We start from the raw sequence: 20,056 nt of genomic DNA on the forward strand, positions 1-20,056 counted from the left end.
TTTACATAAAACGAAACTAATCCACAGTGATGGACAGCAGATCAGCTCGGCGGGGAAGGTGGGAGGACAGATCACCAAAGGGCACAAGGAAACCCTGGGGTGACCCACGTGTTCACTATGTTGAGTGTGGTGGGGTTTTCATGGGTGTGGTTCTATGTCGAAACTATGTTGATAATAAATCAAATTACACACTTTGTGTGCAGTTTGTTGTATGTCAAGTACACCTCAATAAAACTGCTTTTTAAGAACATATGGTGTTACCTCAAAGCTTACGCCGGCCAGGGCATAAGCCTTAAAGTCTCCTATGGTTCCTTCTACCGCCGTCAGAACGTAGCCCTCCTTCTGTGAGGACACGGTGTACTCCAGGTCACTGTGCAGGGGCCCCACACTGAATGAAGAGAGCAAAGGCAGAGATGGCTTCGCTTCAGATCCAGGAGGAGGCATCACCGAAACGCACTGCACTCCGGCCCCCCAACTGGTCCCAAGCAAATATGTCTGAATCACGGGCTCACCTGTAGGCACCTTTGTCATCGGTGAAGACTGTGATCAGGGGCGAACTCGCCCCCTTCTCACTGATGACAATCTCGACTCCTTCCAGCTCTGGGTGGATCTGGCCTTCCAGGAATAAGCCTGCTTTCCCATGGATCTCGATCAGCTTCCCTGGGCAGCTTTCTAGGAGGGGAGACAGAAACAGGAGAGTACAACCCAGCCACAGGGGCAGGGGCCTTCTGTTGGGGACTGTCCGATAAAGAAGGGCCTAACACTGAGGGATTTGAAGCTAACCTCCAAATGAGGTTAATGTTCCAGAAACTTCAATAACTACAAGTGGCCCATCCCCTCTCCATCCTGGAAAGGCCTCATTTACCTGCCCACAACGTTAGCAGGTAAACCTAACAAAGACTGGGTGTTCACCACTCCTCTCTCCTGCCTGTCACAAGGCCACAGACGGGGAGAGGTGCCTCCATAGCAGACAGGAGGCCATCCTGCTCGACCTCAGAGGACCCCACACAGCAGGGGTCACCGCCCCGAACAGGCTGCCACCAGAAAGCCAGGCTCAGCACACTCTACTTCCAAATACAAACTAGAGAAACGCCCAGGATTTCATGAACCCAGGATGCTTAAAAAAAAAAACAACTATCAGTAGTCAGAAGGCAAATACTCCTTAGGCAATCACTTATAATTATTTAGCCCTAAAAAAGACCCTCCCAGCACCCTTACCAAAAAACACAAACATCATGAACAGTTCAGACATAGGATCACTAATGCTCATGTTTTAGCAACTGATGGTTTTGCTTTTCACGGAACTCTGGTGTCAACCTGGCAATGTCAAGAAAAATCAAGTCCTTTTCCAAAAAGATTGCCCCTATCTAATACCAAAGTTATGTTTATTGATTTCATTCATTCATTCATTCATTCATTCATCAAATAGTAACATCTATGTGCCTTACAAAGACACTTTCACTGTAACAATACAGAATAAATGTTTAAATGAAAGGAAAGAAACATCTGCAAAGGTGTGTCATTGGCTCTGAGTTGACACCTACCTCCACTGATGGTGGCTTCCATGGAAGGCGGATAAAAGAGCAGCTCCTTAGATGAGGGTGTGACAGTGATTTTCTCTCCAGACCTGAAATGATAAAAATACTTCAATTTGACTGGCTCTGCCCCCCATCCGGAAGAATATCAGACACTGCGGAGAAAAGTCCGAGGGAGCTCACCGGGCCCAGTACGAGAAGTCGTAGGAGAAGGGGCCTTGGAGCTCATCCACCATCTCTTGGACGGGGGGCTTGGTCCTTCCCTCACCGCCGTCGTCTTTGCCCTTCTTCTCCCGCTCCTGCCTGCGGCTCTCGATCTCGGCCAACTGCTGCTCCCGCCGCAGCTCCTGCACGGACTTCAGGGGGCCTAAGACCAAGGCGGGTTCACTGTCAATGGAAGACCTGGAGAAAAGGAAGGAGCCGCCCGGAGGATGTGGTCACTTGTCCCTGTCGTCGGGGGAAGTCTGACATATCTGCAGGTAACAAAACCAAACCCCTGATAACAACACCACAGGGCAGTCTTCTCCTGACTTGAATAAAAAAATAGTTTTTAAAAGATAAAGACTGAACTTCTGCATGATGGTAGTATCAGGTCAATCTGGGCTGGAATGAAATACTGCTGACTCTTTGACCTAATGAAAACACATCGGATTCCCCGGGGACAGGGAGTTCTGCCCACGCCACCATCCTCTGTGTCCTGTGCACCCTTTACTGAGCGCATCCTCAGCTAGACAGCCGGGCACTGGGAGACAGCCACAGAGGACAGACAACATCCCCCACACACACACACATTCCAGTGGGAACACCTCGGACTCCCCGGGGACAGGGAGTTCTGCCCACGCCACCGTCCTGTGTCCTGTGCACCCTTTACTGAGCGCATCCTCAGCTAGACAGCCGGGCACTGGGAGACAGCCACAGGAGGACAGACAACATCCCCCACACACATTCCAGTGGGAACACATCAGATTCCCCGGGGACAGGGAGTTCTGCCCACGCCACCGTCCTCTGTGTCCTGTGCACCCTTTACTGAGCGCATCCTCAGCTAGACAGCCGGGCACTGGGAGACAGCCACAGAGGACAGACAACATCCCCCACACACACACACATTCCAGTGGGAACACCTCGGACTCCCCGGGGACAGGGAGTTCTGCCCACGCCACCGTCCTGTGTCCTGTGCACCCTTTCCTGAGCGCATCCTCAGCTAGAGAGCCGGGCACTGGGAGACAGCCACAGAGGACAGACAACATCCCCCACACACATTTCAGTGGGAACACATCGGACTCCCCAGGGACAGGGAGTTCTGCCCACGCCACCATCCTCTGTGTCCTGTGCACCCTTTACTGAGCGCATCCTCAGCTAGACAGCCGGGCACTGGGAGACAGCCACAGGAGCACAGACAACATCCCCCACACACATTCCAGTGGGAAGAGGCAGACAGCAAAAGGAAAAACGACGTCACATGACAAGTACAATGAAGAAATAAAGGAGCGTGGAAGGGGAGGGTGCTGGGAGTATAGGGGTGCTACTTTTTCAGGGCGCCGGCCAAGGCTTCTCTGAGCAGGAAACCCTGAGCCCAGACCTGAAGGAGGAGACGAGACCACGTGGCTCTCTGAGTGAGAGTGCCTCGATCAAGCAGAGGGAGGGCAAGTGCAGAGCCGTGGAGCCCTGGAGGGGGCGTGCCCTCGGCATGCTCAGGAGGAGCCCAGGCGGCCAGGGAAAGGGTCAGACAGTTCTCGGGGGAAGCAGATGCCAGGCTAGGCTGCCCAGGCCTCGGTGCAGACCCTGGATTTCATTCTGAGCAGAATGGGTAATTCCGGAGTTTTCAGCAGAGGAACAGTAGGATAATACTATTAAAAGCTCACTCTGGCTTAAGATGGGCTGGCCCCTCCCAACTTTCCTCTCCTGAACACCCCCCCAACCCTGACAAAATCAAGTCAAAGGATTTATCACACTTATAATTCTCCAATTCTGTGTCTGATTCCTGGACTAGGTGCCTCCCTCATGAGACTAGGGCAGGAGGTGGCCTACGCCCAGTCACACTGAAGACTCTCGAGAAACAGTCTCTGAAAGGAGGGACGGTGGAAAGGTGGTAGACAGAATGATGGAGACGAGGTGGACAGGCAACTTCAACTAGGGTAAGGGCAGAAAAAGTTCCTCGGATTTCCACTGAATTTGACAAAGTCGGTCATGCTGCCAAAACTCTTTCGTTTCTCGGGAAAATTAGGGTGTCAGATGCATCTCACTGCACTGCAAAAACTCCCCTCAAAGGTGACATTCACATAAACCCGACCCCGTGAGGGACAGACTTGCGTATCCTTTCTCTCTCACGGTCTTTCCTGTGTCAGGTGCTATCTCCATTTTCCAAGCCTTTGAGAAAAAAAGGTCTAAGAAAAATAAGCAATATTTTTGAATTTGCTAAAATACTTGAAATACAATGAATAAACCAGAGATATGTTTCCCCTAGCAAAGACAGGAAGTACAGAGTTCAAACAGAAATTGAAGACACTGAAACGAGCTGTCAGGGGCTCTTCCTCACCCAAAGTTAATTCTTGAATCACAAAAGGAAAGGATCAGGCTGCTATTAATTTACAGCTACAGCACATAGTATGAGAGAGAAGTTCATTTGTATAAACACCCAGAAATAAAAAATCAAAACTAATTTCCAGAGAGTCTGTTAGAGAAGCCCCAGGCCTCGCCCACAGCCCTCACTCAGCTCACCACAGAACTCGAGTCTTACTTGATAGTCACAGTGACATCCATCATTTTGTCAGTGATGACAGTTCCAAGGACATGGTGGCGAATGGCTGTCAATGTCAAGATACTCGGTGAAGACCTATAAATCAAAGAAGTGGAGAGAAAGCACTAGCAGTATCACCGGGTCATTCTCAAAGGTCACAAACGACACACTTTATGGAACTGCTCTTCTTTTGGGCTGAAGTAACTCCTGAAATACAGATATCACTGTTTTAAAGAAGAAACTAATTCTCTACTCCAAAACTTTATACTTCCAATTCCCAGTGACACCCACAAGCATGTATAAAAGTATGGAAATGGTGGGTCCCTGAGATTAAGAAAGTTCCATCAGCGAGGGCTAGAGGAAAATTTATCTTTTAAAAATATTTAAAAATTTTAAAAGGCCCTGGCTGGTTTGCTCAGTAGATAGTCAGTCTGGTATGCGGAAGTCAGGAGTTTGCGGGGGAAAAAACTTTTAAATACATAATAAAAAATTGCATTTAATCCACTTCAAAACCACAGCCTTCTCCCTCGGTTTACAGAACTCTTGGGGAAGAGACTCTATCTCCATTTTCTCAGTGACTTACCCATGAATTATGCTAAGTGAAATACATCAGACAGAGAAAGACAAATACTATGAGTTCACTTCCATGTGGAGTGTAAAAAACTAAATAAACAAACAAAACAGAAAGCCTCACAAATACAGAGAACAAGGGGGAGGGACTAAGAAGTAGAGGTCGGCAGTTACACTGGGATGGAAAGTGCAGCTTAGGGAACAGAGTCAATAATACTGCAGTAATACGGACGGTGCCAGGTGGCCAGAACACCTACTGCGGGGAGATTTCACACATTACGTAAATGTCTAACCACTACGCTGTACGCCAGAAACTAATATAATATTAAATGTCAACTGTAATGAAAAAAAATTTTTCATTTTAATTAAAAAAAAACTTCAGCCAAGCAGCTCAAAATCTTTATCTAGAAACTCTTTTTAACGCCTGACCGTCCCTCTTCCAGAAAAACTACAAAAAATCCCTCTTGTTCTCAGAAGACTGAAGAGGAGAAGCGCACTCACTCTCTACAGAAGCCACACAAACAGCACAGGGCAGTGCACACCGGCTTACGTGTCATAGGTGTAGAAGGCTTGCTCGAACCGGTGGCAGGAGCGCGGGGTCACCTTGTACACGCCTGCAGACAGGAAAGCAAAAGTCATTTTCAGACAAGGGCGTCTATTATGCCAAGCAGCTCCAGCCTGCGAAATCCGAAGGCAGCGGCTCCGGAGAAGACGCGCAACATCCCACAGACGTGCAGCGCCGGGCTCAGAAACGCCGCGTCTGCCGCCGCCACTGGCGCCTTCCCCGGGACCCGAACCGGGGTGGCCTGCTGCCACGCTCAGGGCTTTCACTTCTACACTTTAACAACCCACAGTGGTTTCATCCACGCAGGCCACGCCAAGCGACACGTGCACAGGAGGGAACAGGAAATACATTTCTACTGTAACTTTGAGAATTTTCTTCTTCAGAGATTCTGTTCAAAATTCCAAAGATAACCACAGCCCGAACTCCTGCCTATAAATATTCCCAAAATGGGGCATGGGGCAGAGAAAGGCCCAGAAACTTACAAAACAATCACAGAAAACACTTTCTGCCAGAAGTGCATGCCGGGTAAGACTGAATCAGGGGCGCACGTCCTTTGCAGGAGGAATACCGTCAGTTTCTGGAAGGAGCAAAGTCTGACAACGTATTCCCCACAAGTGATCATTCACCTACATCTGTGCCACGTGCCCTACAAAACCTGACATGAATGCAAGCCAGCTCTGCTGTGTGCATCACAGAGTAAGCCCTAGAGCAGCTCCTAGTAGAAAACAAAATGATTAGGTTTCTCCATTTTGTTTGGTCTTTCATTTCACAAATATATATATATTTTTAATTCACTTTTTTTTTTTAAGAGACAGAAACATCAATCTATTTCTGTATGTGCCCTGACCGGGGATCAAACCAACAACCTCTGCATATCTGGACAATGCTCTAACCAACCGAACTATGTGGCCTGGGCCTCATTTGACAGATATTAGTGCACCAGCATCTTCTACAAGCCAGGCACCGTGCTAGGCACTGGTTAGTACACAGCAGGAAACAGATATGGCCCTGCCCTCACGGGGCTTACTGTCCTCAGAAGGAGAGGTGTCTGACAGCGGTCACCACCTGGTGTGCACACCAACTATGCTAAGTGCAGCAAAAGAAAGAACTGAGCGCTATGAGCAACAGCATGACGGGGCGATCTAAGTAACCCTGGAGGAAAGTACTATCTGAACTCAGACGTGACAGCAGGAAGGCCCAGCGGGGGGAGGGGGTGAGAGGCACAGGGAGAGCACTGTCGCAGAGACCACTGAACCACGGGCTTGCTCCCTGCTTCCCCAACAGCTGTCCTTCCTTCCTTGACACCAGACCCAGGTTACGTTTAGGGTGGCAATGTGTCCAGCCTCAGCAACATATTCAACTGTCCCCGCCTCCCTTGCAGCTAGAAGTGACCGTGCAACCTGGGTCAGGCCAATGAGACACAAAGGAAGTTTATTGGAAAAGGGGGCATGGAAAACGTTTGCCTATCCCTCTCCTAGTCTTTCTACCTTAAACATGAGTTTTCTGAGGCAACAGCAGCTACCTTGAAAACACAAGGAAAAAATACAAGGGAAAAGGCTAAAGGAATCACAAACATGCCAATTCTAACATCTACCAGTCACTGAACCCACGCTTGTAGCCACATGCTACCAGACTTTGTTACTGCACCAAATTAGAACCACTTCTTGGTGGCACCACTGTACTGATTCTGTTACTTGCAGCCAGACACATCCTAACTGAAACTCATGAGGACAGAGTGCGTGGAGAGAAGGGAAGCTCAACATACAGGGGTTCAAGGTCAGGACAAAGATGCTGTATTTTATCTTGAGAACCAAGCGAAGTCACTGAATTACTCATTAGAAAAATGCAAAATAAAACCACAATGAGATATCACTTTACACCCACCAAGATGGCTACAGTAAAAAAGAGAGACAGTAACTAATGTTGGTAAAGATGTGGAAAAATAGGAACACTCATGCATTGCTGGTGGGAATATCAAATGATACATTCAGTCTTTCTGAAACACAGTTTGGTGATTTCTTTAAAAAGTAAACATAAATTTACCATATGATTCAGCAATTCCATTCCTAAGCATTTACCCTCCAAAATGTAAACAGATGTCCACACAAAGACCTGTACACACATGTTCACAGCAACATTATTCAGAATAGCCAAAAAGTGGAAATATCCACCAATTTAAGTATCTATCAACTGTCGAACAGATATACAAAATGTGAATGTATCCCTCACAATGGAATACAATTTACCAATAAAAAGGAACAAACTACAAATACATGCTACAAATGAACTTCAAAACATTATGATGAACTTCAAAAACATTATGCCAAGTGAAAGGAGCCAGACAAAATACCAGTACAGTATGATTTCAATTATATGAACTGTCCCAAACAAAGGCAAATCCATAAAAACGAAAAAATGATTACTGTCTAGAGAGCAAATTAACTATAAACAAGCATGAAAATTATTACTGGGCGATGAAAATGTTCTATAGTGGATTATAATGAGGGTTATACAACTTGGTACATTTACCAAAAAATCATTGTATTGTACATTTTCAATGGGTGAATTTTATGGTCTGCAAATTGCATCTCAAAGTTGTAAAAAGAGAAAGAAGCCACCAAAGTATTTTAAGCAAGGTGGGAGATGACCCAATTTTCATTTTAAAAAGATGGCTCTTAAGGAGAAATCATTGGCCAATGGTATGATATTTTTAAAAAGTGAAAGGGCCTAATCACTTGGCTATACACCTGAAACTAATATTATATGTCAACTGTAATTGAAAAATAAATTGTGAAAAATACAAGTGAAAGGGTCCAGTGGTCTCAACCCAACTCAAACCCAAAAGACTTGCCAGTCCCCAGCTCCAGCTCTTCGGGTAAAAACACAGCTCCCGCCAGAGGAAAGAGATAGAAAAACAAGAGCACGCTGATCCCAACCAAAATCGACAGCTTGATGCAAATATGTAGAACTGATGTAGGAAAAAGTGCCTTTAACACCATCCTCCGGCGCCTTTCTGTCCCCCTAACGTGTAGCACATCAATCCTCTGGGACTCACCAGGCTTGGACAGGCAGAAGCGGTTGACTCCTTTGGATAGGTTATAAATCCCCACATTCTCAGGTCCATTTCCATCCTGATAAAATTCCTAAGAGACCAAAGCCAATACAATGACTTACTGGGGGAGATGGAGACACGAGATGATTAATAATATTTCTGTTTCAGAACCAGTCATCTGTTTTGCCCATTAATCATTCGAGCAGTTGGGTGCCACAGGAAAATTAAAAACCTTCAGAAACTTCGAACTAAAACATGCTCTTTTCCTTTCAGTCCACTGATATTTATTGAGCACCTGCTAAGTGACAGACCCAGAGCCGGGCTTTGGTCACTGACAAGGCTCCTGTTCTCAGGTGGCTTACACTCTCATGCAGGTGGACAGAAAATCATTGTGGTCAACAAAGAAATTAGTGGATTTCAGCTAGTAAGTAACAGAGCTACAAGGGAAATAAACAGGATAGGGATATAGAGTGATCTCTGTGGGGGTGTCTTTAGCTTGCTGGCTTCAGGCAAGCCTCTCCTGAGCAGGAAACATTGGGCTGCCGCCTCAATGAGAAAAACCAACTACGAGCATTTCTGGAGAAGACACAGCATTCCAAGAAGAGGGACGACCACGTGCAAAGACCCAGAGGAGGAACGAGCTTTCTGTGAACTGGAGAAGGCCGGGGTGCTGGGGTCGGCGAGCAAGGCAGAGTGGCAGGAGGAAAGGTGGGAGTTAGGGGAGGGCCTTGTTGGCCACTGTTAAGGAATATGGGTCTTATTCTAAGGAAAAGAGAAATACATGAAAGGATTTAAGGGAAGGAATGGTTTCCCAAACGGTTTCACTTATTTTCAATTGGAAATTAATTAGCCCGTTTCCTGGAACAAAGTTGTTAGTTGAGCATATGTAGTTAAGCAGCCACAGCAGTCAACCACCATGGAAACTCCACCTTCAATTCCTCCCGTGTCTAACATAAGACATCACCTAATTGCCATTTGCCTCAGTTTCTCTCCTGGCACCTGCAAATGACATTTCCCATTGCTTTAAGTCAAAAACTTACATAAAACTCATAAATGGACCTAATAGATCTGCACAGAAATCCCTTTCCAGAAATCCACCTGGTGCACTCCCTATCAGGCCAAGTGAATAAGATCCTGTCTAAGAGCTCTGTCCTTTGAACCAAAATAAATGACCTGGAGAAACTGACTCAGCTGCGCCTGTTAATAAATAAAAGCAATATATGCCCAGGGAATTTTATAGGCATAAAAGCTTTACTTAAACCTCCCTGTAAGTTTAAGAAGTGGATATCATGACCCTCATTTTAGAGGAGAAAACTGAGGCTCAGAAACAGTAAATGAAGTAGCCCAAGGCAACAAAACCACTGCACTTTGCACTACGTCAATGGCTTCCCCAAATTACCCAAGTTAGAATTCAGCGTGAAGCCAGAAAATCTCCCACATAAAGGCATCTTCCCCGGAGGGACTTTCAATGTTTCCCGATGACGCTTCCCGTATTAGGTGGCGGAGTGGAGGGGCAGAAAAGGAAATCTGCAGAGACCACAGTTACAGTCTTCCTGGCACGCTAGCCCTTGCTCCCCAAAGGCGAGTGCCCCTCCGAAGAAGGCTCCTGGGAGCCGCGCGTACCAGAGTGATGGCATGAGAAAGGGAGCATCGCAGCATGTAGCCCGTCTGCCGGAACTCAACCGCGGACACGTCGTCCTCCAGAACCTCCACCTCCAGGCTCTTGTTCTTCCAGCACCAGTCTTCGTGCATGATGCTGACTGGGAAAGCACACGACACAGAGAGGTGGGCGGAGGCCACTGCCGCAACGCCACCAGAAACAATTGTAATGGACTCACTAATTTTTCTTAAAAATATGTATATATAGATACGCATTTTAAATATGCACATATGTCTATTTAAATATTTAAGTAGACATACATATGTGTAGATATACATAGCAATAACTATCTCACACACACATAACACACCCATGCATAAATGCTGGGAAGAAATTACTAAAAAAAAAAAAAAAAAATTGAAACCGAAAGCCATTTAAATCACCAAGAAAAAATTTCAATTATGTCTAAACATCAGGCTACAGATATTCAGAGATCACCAAACTTTTTCTGTAATGAGCCACAGAGCAAGTATTCTCGGCTTTGCAGGCCACAGGGTCCCAACTATTCAACTCTGTGTGCAGCGCATAAGCCGCCAGAGACCATACATAAACAAACAGGCACGGCTTGTTCAAATAAGAATGTATGGAAAAAGGCTGTTGGCTCTTAGTCATAGTTTGCCAACACCTGATATAATGGAAAGTGTAAGTCCCCAGAAAAAGCAGTGGACGTGGGAAACATTCACTGGCATGCCAGCTGCTCCACGCCGGGCCGTGGAAGAGCAGGGACTCAGGCAGCGCCTCGCTTCTTGAGCAAGGCCGGGAAAGGGAACCGCGTCCGCCGCGCCCACGGCTCCCCGGGCACTGTGCATGGGCTTGACCAACCGCATCTCCTTTCGTCTCACACTCCTTTCGTCTGCACAAAGCCTATGAAATTATTACTCCTCTTTTACAGACGAGAAAACTGAGTCTCAGGGACTGCCACGTCACGCTGCTGAGTGGCAGAACACACAGAGTGTTATTTCACACTCTCTTTTCCAGCACTTAGATAGAAAATGGCACGAATGAGGGCACCTTCCCGAAAGAGAGTGTGTAGGCTCCTCTGATAAGGTAGCAGTCAGCTCCCAGAGGTTCACTCAGCGCCCGCCTGCACTACTGCCCGATGCTGAATAAAGCACAGTCAACATCAAAGGCCAAAGAAGAGTCAAATAAAAAAGGTATACAGTTGGGATGCACTTTGGCAGCCTGGTTTTAGAATATTTAGAAAGACAAGAGCGTGTGAGGGCCAGGAGAGGCTGTCTGAGGGGCTTACTTTTGTATTTGCCGGGAAGCACATTGTCAAACGTGAAAGTCATCGAGTTGACCTTGCCGGAGAGCTGGAGGCTCCGCTTCTCGCCCTGGCGGCTCAGGGACTGCAGGGTCACCAGCAGGTCGCCACAGGTATCTGCAGAGAAGACAGGGGCCTCACTGGACTGCCCTCGTGAACCACAGCACGCTTTCAAACCCTCAACTTCTGTGCTAGTTACATTTGTCTCCTGAAGGGTAGTGCCAGAGTCCCTTTAAAGCTAACGTGCAGTTCCTTTATTCTAAAAAGTGACCTCATGCACGTCATCAGTACCAAGTAAGAAAAGCACCAAGGGTGAAAGCAGCACCCCATTTACTGAAAGGGGGAAAACAGTATTTAAGGTGCACTAAGAGGAGCCAGAGGAAAAGAGAAAACGGTGATGAAGCCATAATTAATGCCCACTCTGTACCAGGCACAGAACTGGGCCCCTTATCATGATAATGATAATGTTACTAATAATAGCAAAGCTTTAAATGCTTCTTGCTGTGTTCCCGGTACTTCTAAAGGCCACAGACACACACACACACACACACACACACACACACACACACCCAAGCCTATGAGGCAGGTACTGTTATCATCTCCACGTTATAGAGAAGGGATTCAAAGCACAGAGAGGTTAAATAAATGGCCAGGTCACACAGCAAAGATTCAGCCCACGCAGTATGGTTCCAGTCTGTGTAGTCACTATGCTACACTGCCTCTTGCTGGTCACATTCAAGCTTCATTAAAACCCTCTGGAAGCAGTCGCACTCCCAGTTAACAAAGAAAAACAGAGGCTGGGCGAATAAATGCTTATGGTCTCACCCCTGGTAGGTGACAGAGTTGGGACTGATGCCTGGGCCTAATTCCATCTTCCTTTCAGAGATAGGAAGAAAAAAGAGACCCACGTGTACTTTCGGAGCCTAAGGACTCTGCAGGAGAAACGTTTCTGCGGCTCGCTGCGGCAGTGGTTCCGAAAGGAACGGGTGCGATGGGAACGTCACACCCCGTGCCCAGGAGCAGTCTCTGCTTGCCTCCTCAATGCTGCCAGGGAGGAAAAGCTCACCAAACCAACCGCTACCCGCCTGCCTCTTTGAAACAGTCTGTTCTTGCTTTCAATGGACATCTTACCCAAACAAGAGACTTTGCCAGAAACCGATGCCAAAAACTGTACAAAGGCCACGTCCATCACAGGCCTGTCCGTCACAGTGAGAGGAAACGTCTGGGGTTTCAATGTCAGCCCCGCTCTGCTCTCTGCCTCAGGAACCACCACCTGTGAACACAGGGCGACACCAGCCACCATATCAGGGCCACTGCTCCCCCAGCCTACAGGGCCCCAGGACAAGCATCTGGGCCCAAGGCTCACGACATTCTGAAGGACAAAGGTTCACTTCTAGGCTGAGTTTTATAATCACAACAAATAGGCAAGCAGCCTGCGTGAAGGCAACACATTTCTAGTCAGATATCAAAAGCTCACGCCCAGCAGTGTCACGGGATGCACAGAAGCCTGCCGGGCGTAACTCCCCACAGAGACACGTGTCGTCCATCACGGCATACTGAACCCCAGACCCTTCTCCCGGCTTGCGCTCAGGCAGGGCATAAGCTATAAACTTGCAGACGCTGTGTGCATGCCCAATAGTGAAATCAGGCCATTTTCTTCTTCCTTTTCTTCTGTGGGCCTTTCTCAGGCTAACAAGAGGGATTAGGAGAGAAGGCAGTTTCATCCCTAATTGAGATGACATTTCAGAATTGCCCTTCCTTGCATACTTAAGTCCCTGATCATTATTCTTTTTTTTATTATTGATTTTGTGAGAGAGAGAAGGCAGAGAGAGCGAGAAGCAGCAACTCATAGTTGCATCACTGTAGTTGTTCACTGATTGCTTCACCAGGGGGCTCGAGCCAAGCCAGTGACCCCTCGCTCAAGCCAGCGACCTTTGGCCTCAAGCCAGTGACCTTGGAATCATATCGATGATCCCACACTCAAGCCGATGACCCTGCACTCAAGCCGGCGACCTCAGGATTTCGAACCTGGGACCTCAATGTTTGAGGCCGACGCTATCCACTGCGCCGCCACCAGTCAGGCCCTAATCATTCTGAAAGGGCTCCCAAAGGCTTGTTAATGTAGCCAACTTTGCAAGACGCTGCTGTCTAGTAGACGAGCTGTCAGCCCACACAGCACACTGTGTGATGGAAGCAGGAAGACCACTGTTCTCCACCCTGTGTCCTCAGAGGGAGATCCCAGTTGCCCTATAGGAGAGCAAACTTCCTGGCCTCACTTGTTCTTTCTCAGGGAGGAGGAGCAGCCACTGACTTAATGGGTAAGGGTCTGAGATTCACTGAGCCACGGTCTTCCCCGTGGGCGGGGCCCCGCACTGAACAGCACAGTGGGCTGGCCTCTGTTTGTCTTGTCTCCTGCCCGCCAGCCTCATCTGTGCTCAGGCCTTCACCCTTACGGGAAGCCCAAGGGCCAGAGTCTCCCCAGCTCCTCTACCTGCCTGGACAGAGGAACCAGAGGTCCCTGCCCAGCAGCTCCACTTCCAGGAGAGGCAGGAAAGGGCCTCACGTTCCAGAAGCCACGCACTACGGAAGCTACTAAGCTGCCATCAATAAAGAGTTCATGTTTATTTCCTTTGGGACTCGTGGGTATCCTGCAGCAGCCACAACCTGAGAAGGTGGAGGCATGACTGGGCAGCCTGATACTAATCCCTAATAAGCATCACACTGGAAAAGAGAAAGGCCTGTTGCATCGTTTTTAAACTGGCTGCTTGTCTGCTCTACTAACAGTGCCATGCAGAAATGTGAAGACTTCAAAAGAAGAATTTGGGAATGGAAATGCTCCTTCTCTAACCTTTCTGGCTAATAATAACCCTTTAAAAAAAATCATTGCTGCCTGACAAGGTGGATAGAGCATCGGACTGGGATGAGGAAGGACCCAGGTTTGAGACCCCGAGGTTGTCAGCTTGAGTGCGGGCTCATCTGGTTTGAGCGAGGCTCACCAGCTTGGACCCAAGGTCACTGGCTCCAGCAAGGGGTTGCTCGGCCTGCTGAAGGCCTGCGGTCAGGACACATGTGAGAAAGCAATCAATGAACAACTAAGGTGTTGCAACGCGCAATGAAAAACTAATGATTGATGCTTCTCATCTCTCTCCATTCCTGTCTGTCTGTCCCTGTCTATTCTTCTCTCTGACTCACTCTCTGTCTTTGTAAAAAATAAATAAATAAATAAAAATTTAAAAAAAAATCACTGTTCTTTTTTCAAATATCTTAAATGGAACAAAGTTCATCATACCTGGACTTTGTAGTTCCCTGGTTTTGCTTTAAAACAAAACGATCCATGAGCATCCGTCTCCACGGTGACCAAAGACTTGTCCTTGTCTTGAGATGACAGGACAACTTTGTATTTACTCATCTGCTTGACAGTGTCAGGGAAGCGAATGATTGATATCTGGCCACAGACACTGAACCTGCAACAAGGGAACCATTCATTCCAGCATGAGAACTCAATTACGACAGGAAAGGTGCTTATCAGCCACAATTACGTGTCCGTCTCCCAGCCTGGCTCTGAGACTAGTTCAATCTTAACAGACAGGAATGCGGCTCAGATGGCTCCCGTCTTAAAAGCAACCTTTGGAAAGATGAGACCTCTCTCTGAGGCTGGGAAAAGGCAGAGCGGGAACGGGCTGTGTGTGTGTTCTGGGTGACATCTGGCAGTCCCCCACTGTGGAAGTGATTTTCAGAAAATCTGTAGATGATAAAAAAATGTTTCAGGTAATTGAACTGCTGACAGTGGAGCAGCCTCAGGCTGAGAATGTGGGCGAGTAGTGCTTAAAAGCAAGAGCCGTAAGCTGCCTACGAGTGTGGCATTCCCAGGCCATAAAGCAAGGCAGCGTGAGCAGAGACACCTTCCTCGCCTGGGACTGCATATAACACGCGGCGAGGAAGAGCAATCTGGGAGGTCTGAACAGAAAAGGTAATTAAGTTAAAAAGAAATGCAAAGCTAAAGCGGAATTCCTTAGGATCTAGGAGCCAGAAAAGCAACTTATCGACAAGCCCCATTACGGTAATGACTCAGACTGGAGACACCTGGGCAGTGGGTAAAGTGCTCCAAAGTGTGTCTCAGGAGGCACACGCAAGGCACAGCCACTCCCTGAGAAAGACCAACACAGACCATCGCCCTCAGTGACGGCCGGTTGGTATGTTAGAGTACATACAATAAGACACCACAGCCGACGGCCACAATTATTCCCTCGCGGACTGAAGGTCAGCTTTTCTAATCTTAAAGCATCGTTTTAGATAGAAATCAGTTGTTGATTTTGACAGAAAGATAATAAAGTGTTGGATTCAACATCAGATAATTGTGGATACACTGAATGATGGAAGACCTACTCCTCCGCAAATAAAAATAGCAGAAGGGACAACCAAGTGGTGGACTACTGTGTGTGTGGAATCGGGAACGATACCAAGCAGGCATTTCCTAGTGGCTGGTGGTGGACGACTGTGTGTGTGGAATCGGGAACGATACCCAGCAGGCATTTCCTAGTGGCTGGTGGTGGACGACTGTGTGTGTGGAATTGGGAACGATACCCAGCAGGCATTTCCTAGTGGCTGGTGGTGGACGACTGTGTGTGTGGAATCGGGAACGATACCCAGCAGGCATTTCCTAGTGGCCGGTGGTGGACGACTGTGTGTGTGGAATCGGGAACGACACCAAACAGGCATTTCCTAGTGGCTGGCCGGCCACCCTAGCCCACAGTCTAGTGTGGGGCCCACCGCCAGGGCCCACAGGCCAGGTCCCGCCAGCCACGTCTTTTTGTATGGACCCGAGCTAAGGATGGGTCTTACACTTTTATTTTCACATCTATAAAGGGCTAAAATGGAAAAAAAAAAATCAAAAGACTATTTTGTGACACATTAAAAATATATGAAATTCAAACTTCAGTGGCCTAAATAAAGTTTTATTCGAACAAAGCCACACCTACTCATTTAGGAATTTTCTTTTTTTTTCTATTTTTTGATGTGTTTATTTTTTTTGATTTTTTAGAAAGAGAGGAAGGAATAAAGAGAAAGAGAGAGGAAAATCAATCCATTCCTGTATGTGCCCTGACCAGAGGGATCAAACCAACAACCTCTGTGCTTCCCGACAACCCTCTAACCAGCTGAGCCATCTGGCTAGGGCTTCTTTTAGGAATTCTCTATGGCACGTTCCATCATAGAGACCGTACCGCCCATGAAGCATCAAATGTTTATTCTCTGGCCCTGTAGAGAAAGAGTGTGCAGGCTACCGATGCAGAGGGAAAGGTAGGCGCTTTGGCTCTCAGGCTCCCCTGCTGCACACTGCGAGAAGGAAGGGACAAGAGGACATCGGGAAATGACTCTTAAGACCGCCCACGTCTCCTGATTCCTGTCCACGTCGGGGGGAAATGTCACCTTATCTGTTCTAACCAGAAGCTCCCTGTCTCTCTAACTGTTAAATATTCTAAGCATAAGATCTGTTTTAATTCACATTCCTAATTAAAGAGGTGTCCACATTGTATGTCAACTATAATTAAAAATTAAATTCTTTAAAAAGAGAAATGTCCAGTTACCTTAAATCTCAACTGGTTTAGTCTAACTAAATCTCAATTGGTTTAGTTTAGAAAAATAAACTAAAAAAAAAAAAACCCCACAACTGTTAGGGGAGTATTTGTTATATTTAAGCCTTTAAAAATTGATTTCTGTCAATAAATTCTTTCAGCAGGGCTTAATAATTTATGGATAGAAATTGGTTGTTTTGGTGCATTGGGAGATAACTATATCTTTATAGTCATTTGGACAGAACTCAAAGAGTTTGTTTTTTCAAATAAATTGAGATATTTTTAAAGTAACAAATAGCAATGAATCAAAAGGCAAATGTGCTGGGTTGGTCCAGAAGGAAAATGAATTTTTCCAAAGATACTCAACAAATGTTTTTCTTCCCTGGACTCAAATGTTCCACTTTAAAGACAATAAATCTAAATCTATTTCCCCATCTCTGTGAACAGCACTTCCTCCATCTTATTCGAGTGTTCAAGTAAGAGGCCCAGGACCTGTGGATTCTCTCTCCACACTGCCTGTCACTCTGCTTCTCACCCTCTCCCTGCCAGCACCAGGCCCCAGGCCCCAGGCCCCAGCGTATCTCCTCAGACAAATGTCGCCTCCTGTCTAGTCCCTCCATTACAGACTCTGCCTTCCCTCTGATCCACGCTCCACAGCAGCCAGGGGAAAAAGCTTTCTAAAATGACCTGGTCCATATCGCTCACTTGCTGAAAACTCAACAGCTTCCCAGTGCACTTGGGGCAAAGCCCATCTCCACAAGCTGGCCCGAGGTCACAGAGCTCTCCTCCCTCAGCCACTGCCCCAGCCTGCGGACTGTCTTCCAGGGAGCTCCCTTCTCTCCCGTCCAGGCCTGGGACCACGCTGTTCCTTCTACCTGGGAAGTTCTTCACCTCGCTAACTTTTAGTCCTCCAGAAGGTCTCTGCGACCCAGAGAGGGCTTCCAGAGCTCCTAATTTACATAAATCCTCTCGAGCACCTGGTCTCTCCTGGGTACAACACCTACCCTAACTGAGAACCCCAAACGCACGCACCTGGAGTCTGTCTGCCAGGACGACCAAGTCCTGCCTTTGGAATGTTAGGTTTCACTGCTGTACCCCGAGCACTTACGTCAGTGCTTCACCCAGCGTAGCTGTTCCAAAACCTTTATGGGGTGGGGGCACTGAAGTCCAAGAATCATCTTCTAAGGCTCCGTGACAGAGACACAGTACTGTTCCACGGGTGACGTGCTTCCTGATGTCCCATTCGACACTGAACCCTAACCCTGACCCTCCACCCGACTACAGAAAATGGTCACGGCAGCCGTCGCAGGGGACCAAGCCAACGGACTGTGTTTTCCCAGTTCAGTTTGCCAGGCCTGCCTGCCCGGCGGGCACTACTCATCCCTGAAGCCCACCAGCCTAGGTTCTCTTAAGGCCCCCCTCAAACACCAGCACCTCATCTTGTCCACTGACTCCCCAACTCTACCTGCTCCTACACATTCAAGGTTCCGGCTGCCACCTGCAGCCAAATCTTCAGCATTTACCATCAAGCCGAGACTCTATTGGAGAGCGCCACCTAGTGGTCAACAGACCCCAAAACTGAATGCTCATCATCTAACTGGCTCCTCTCCCTGCCCACAGCCCCTGCCCCACCACAGTCATCCTGCCCCTCAAAGTGAGAGCCCCTAAGTATTCTTCCCATCTGTCCTTGACTTTCCTATAAGGCAAGCTCTCACCAACTGCCTTTTCAGGCCTCCTGTCCCCTTCAAAGCCATCCCTCACCATGCTGCCAGACGGCCTAGCTGAATACACAAGTTTAACCACGTGACTGCCACACTCCCACGTTCACCGGCCCCGTGACTCCAGTGGAAAAGGCCCTGTTCTTCCACTCGGGTGTGAAGGGGCTGCCCACCCTTTGCCTGCCCAGCACCCCCATGCTAGCAACACCGAACTTTACACTGCTGGCCGCACCTGTGCTCAGCAGCTGACACCGCTGTCCATGCTGCCTCGCTCCAAGCAGATGGCCCCTCTTCTTTTAAATTGCTGTCTGTTGAGCACCTATTTCTGGCTCAAGACAGACAGCATCGTCTGCCTTCTACAGGTTACACAGGGTGTGAGGAAGATCTGCGATCTGACTCCCAGGCCTGGGTTCTCTGCACCACACATTAGCCAATAAAACTGCATCAATTCAACCCCAGGAGGTCCCATCACATACAATAAATTCAACAGAGCAGGGATAACCATGACAATGGCTCCAAGTACCTTACAACAAACTTTCTCAACCAACTATCACATCTTCCAAAGTCCAAGAACTGAGCCAAGGAAGCTCCCACAGATGTGAAGTCAGACACAAAAGATCCTCTCACTTAAATGCATTTGAACTCTGGAGCAAGATCACTTTTTTTAAGCATCCAACCTGTAAAGTACCTTTCACTGGTAAGACTTAGCACGGATCTTTCTGAAGGAGGCAGCCTGACTCTCTCGGCAGGTGCCCGTGACCGAGCACAGCTCCTGGGCAGAAACACACAGTCAGATGGAAGGTGCCTCTGCTCATCGCTGGCTGTGACGTAAGCACGGCGCTCCCAGAGCCCAACGTGATCACCTTACCCCGTGGCAATGATGTCAGCCAGCTGAGGTGTGTTGGGTGCGATTTTGATGGTGACAGTTTCGAAGTAGAGGTGCTCCTTCTGCGCGTAGATGGTGTACGTGCCAGTCGTGATGTTCTCCAGGCGGAATGAGCCGTCAGCCTTTGTTTTGACTGTAGAACAAACATGCCAACAAAAGATGAGCCAAAGCGGAACTGCACAGCCCTCGCTATGCACGGAATACGTGAGACAAAAAGCTGGTGTACTTTCACAGGGTCGTTAAGGTTTGTTTCACTTCCACTTGTCCCTGTGATCAAAAACTAGCAGCGGCAAACAGCCGCAGGGGCCAACATGTCTGCCCACCTTTGATCTGGTTATTCAGAGTGACCAGTGCCTCCGGAACACCTTCTCCTTCGGGCCCATTCAGGACCCTCCCGGTGACAGAGAATCCCATGACATGGAACACGGGCTAGAAGATGAAGAACAGGGAGAAGGTTCTCGTGCTTGAGCTGCAAAAGCCTTTGTGCCACTCACGC

The 20,056-nt window shown here is 47.9% G+C and overlaps 1 protein-coding gene across 1 annotated transcript in view; it reads right to left on the minus strand.

Moving 5' to 3' along the window:
- The window catches only part of LOC136334482 (BOS complex subunit NOMO1), a 55,828-nt gene that overhangs the window by 15,362 nt on the left and 20,410 nt on the right, over positions 1-20,056 (minus strand). The window contains exons 10-22 of the mRNA XM_066274757.1: positions 19,884-19,989; positions 19,543-19,693; positions 14,673-14,847; positions 12,515-12,656; positions 11,369-11,500; positions 10,083-10,219; positions 8,463-8,550; positions 5,393-5,456; positions 4,273-4,368; positions 1,719-1,937; positions 1,545-1,627; positions 513-672; positions 262-388 (exon numbers count right to left, since the gene is read on the minus strand). Coding sequence (XP_066130854.1) covers positions 262-388; positions 513-672; positions 1,545-1,627; positions 1,719-1,937; positions 4,273-4,368; positions 5,393-5,456; positions 8,463-8,550; positions 10,083-10,219; positions 11,369-11,500; positions 12,515-12,656; positions 14,673-14,847; positions 19,543-19,693; positions 19,884-19,989 — 1,680 coding nt within the window. The remainder of the gene's footprint in view (positions 1-261; positions 389-512; positions 673-1,544; positions 1,628-1,718; positions 1,938-4,272; positions 4,369-5,392; positions 5,457-8,462; positions 8,551-10,082; positions 10,220-11,368; positions 11,501-12,514; positions 12,657-14,672; positions 14,848-19,542; positions 19,694-19,883; positions 19,990-20,056) is intronic.

The sequence above is a fragment of the Saccopteryx bilineata genome, chromosome 4 (genome assembly GCF_036850765.1).
Source record: "Saccopteryx bilineata isolate mSacBil1 chromosome 4, mSacBil1_pri_phased_curated, whole genome shotgun sequence".
NCBI classification, from domain to species: Eukaryota; Metazoa; Chordata; class Mammalia; order Chiroptera; family Emballonuridae; genus Saccopteryx; species Saccopteryx bilineata.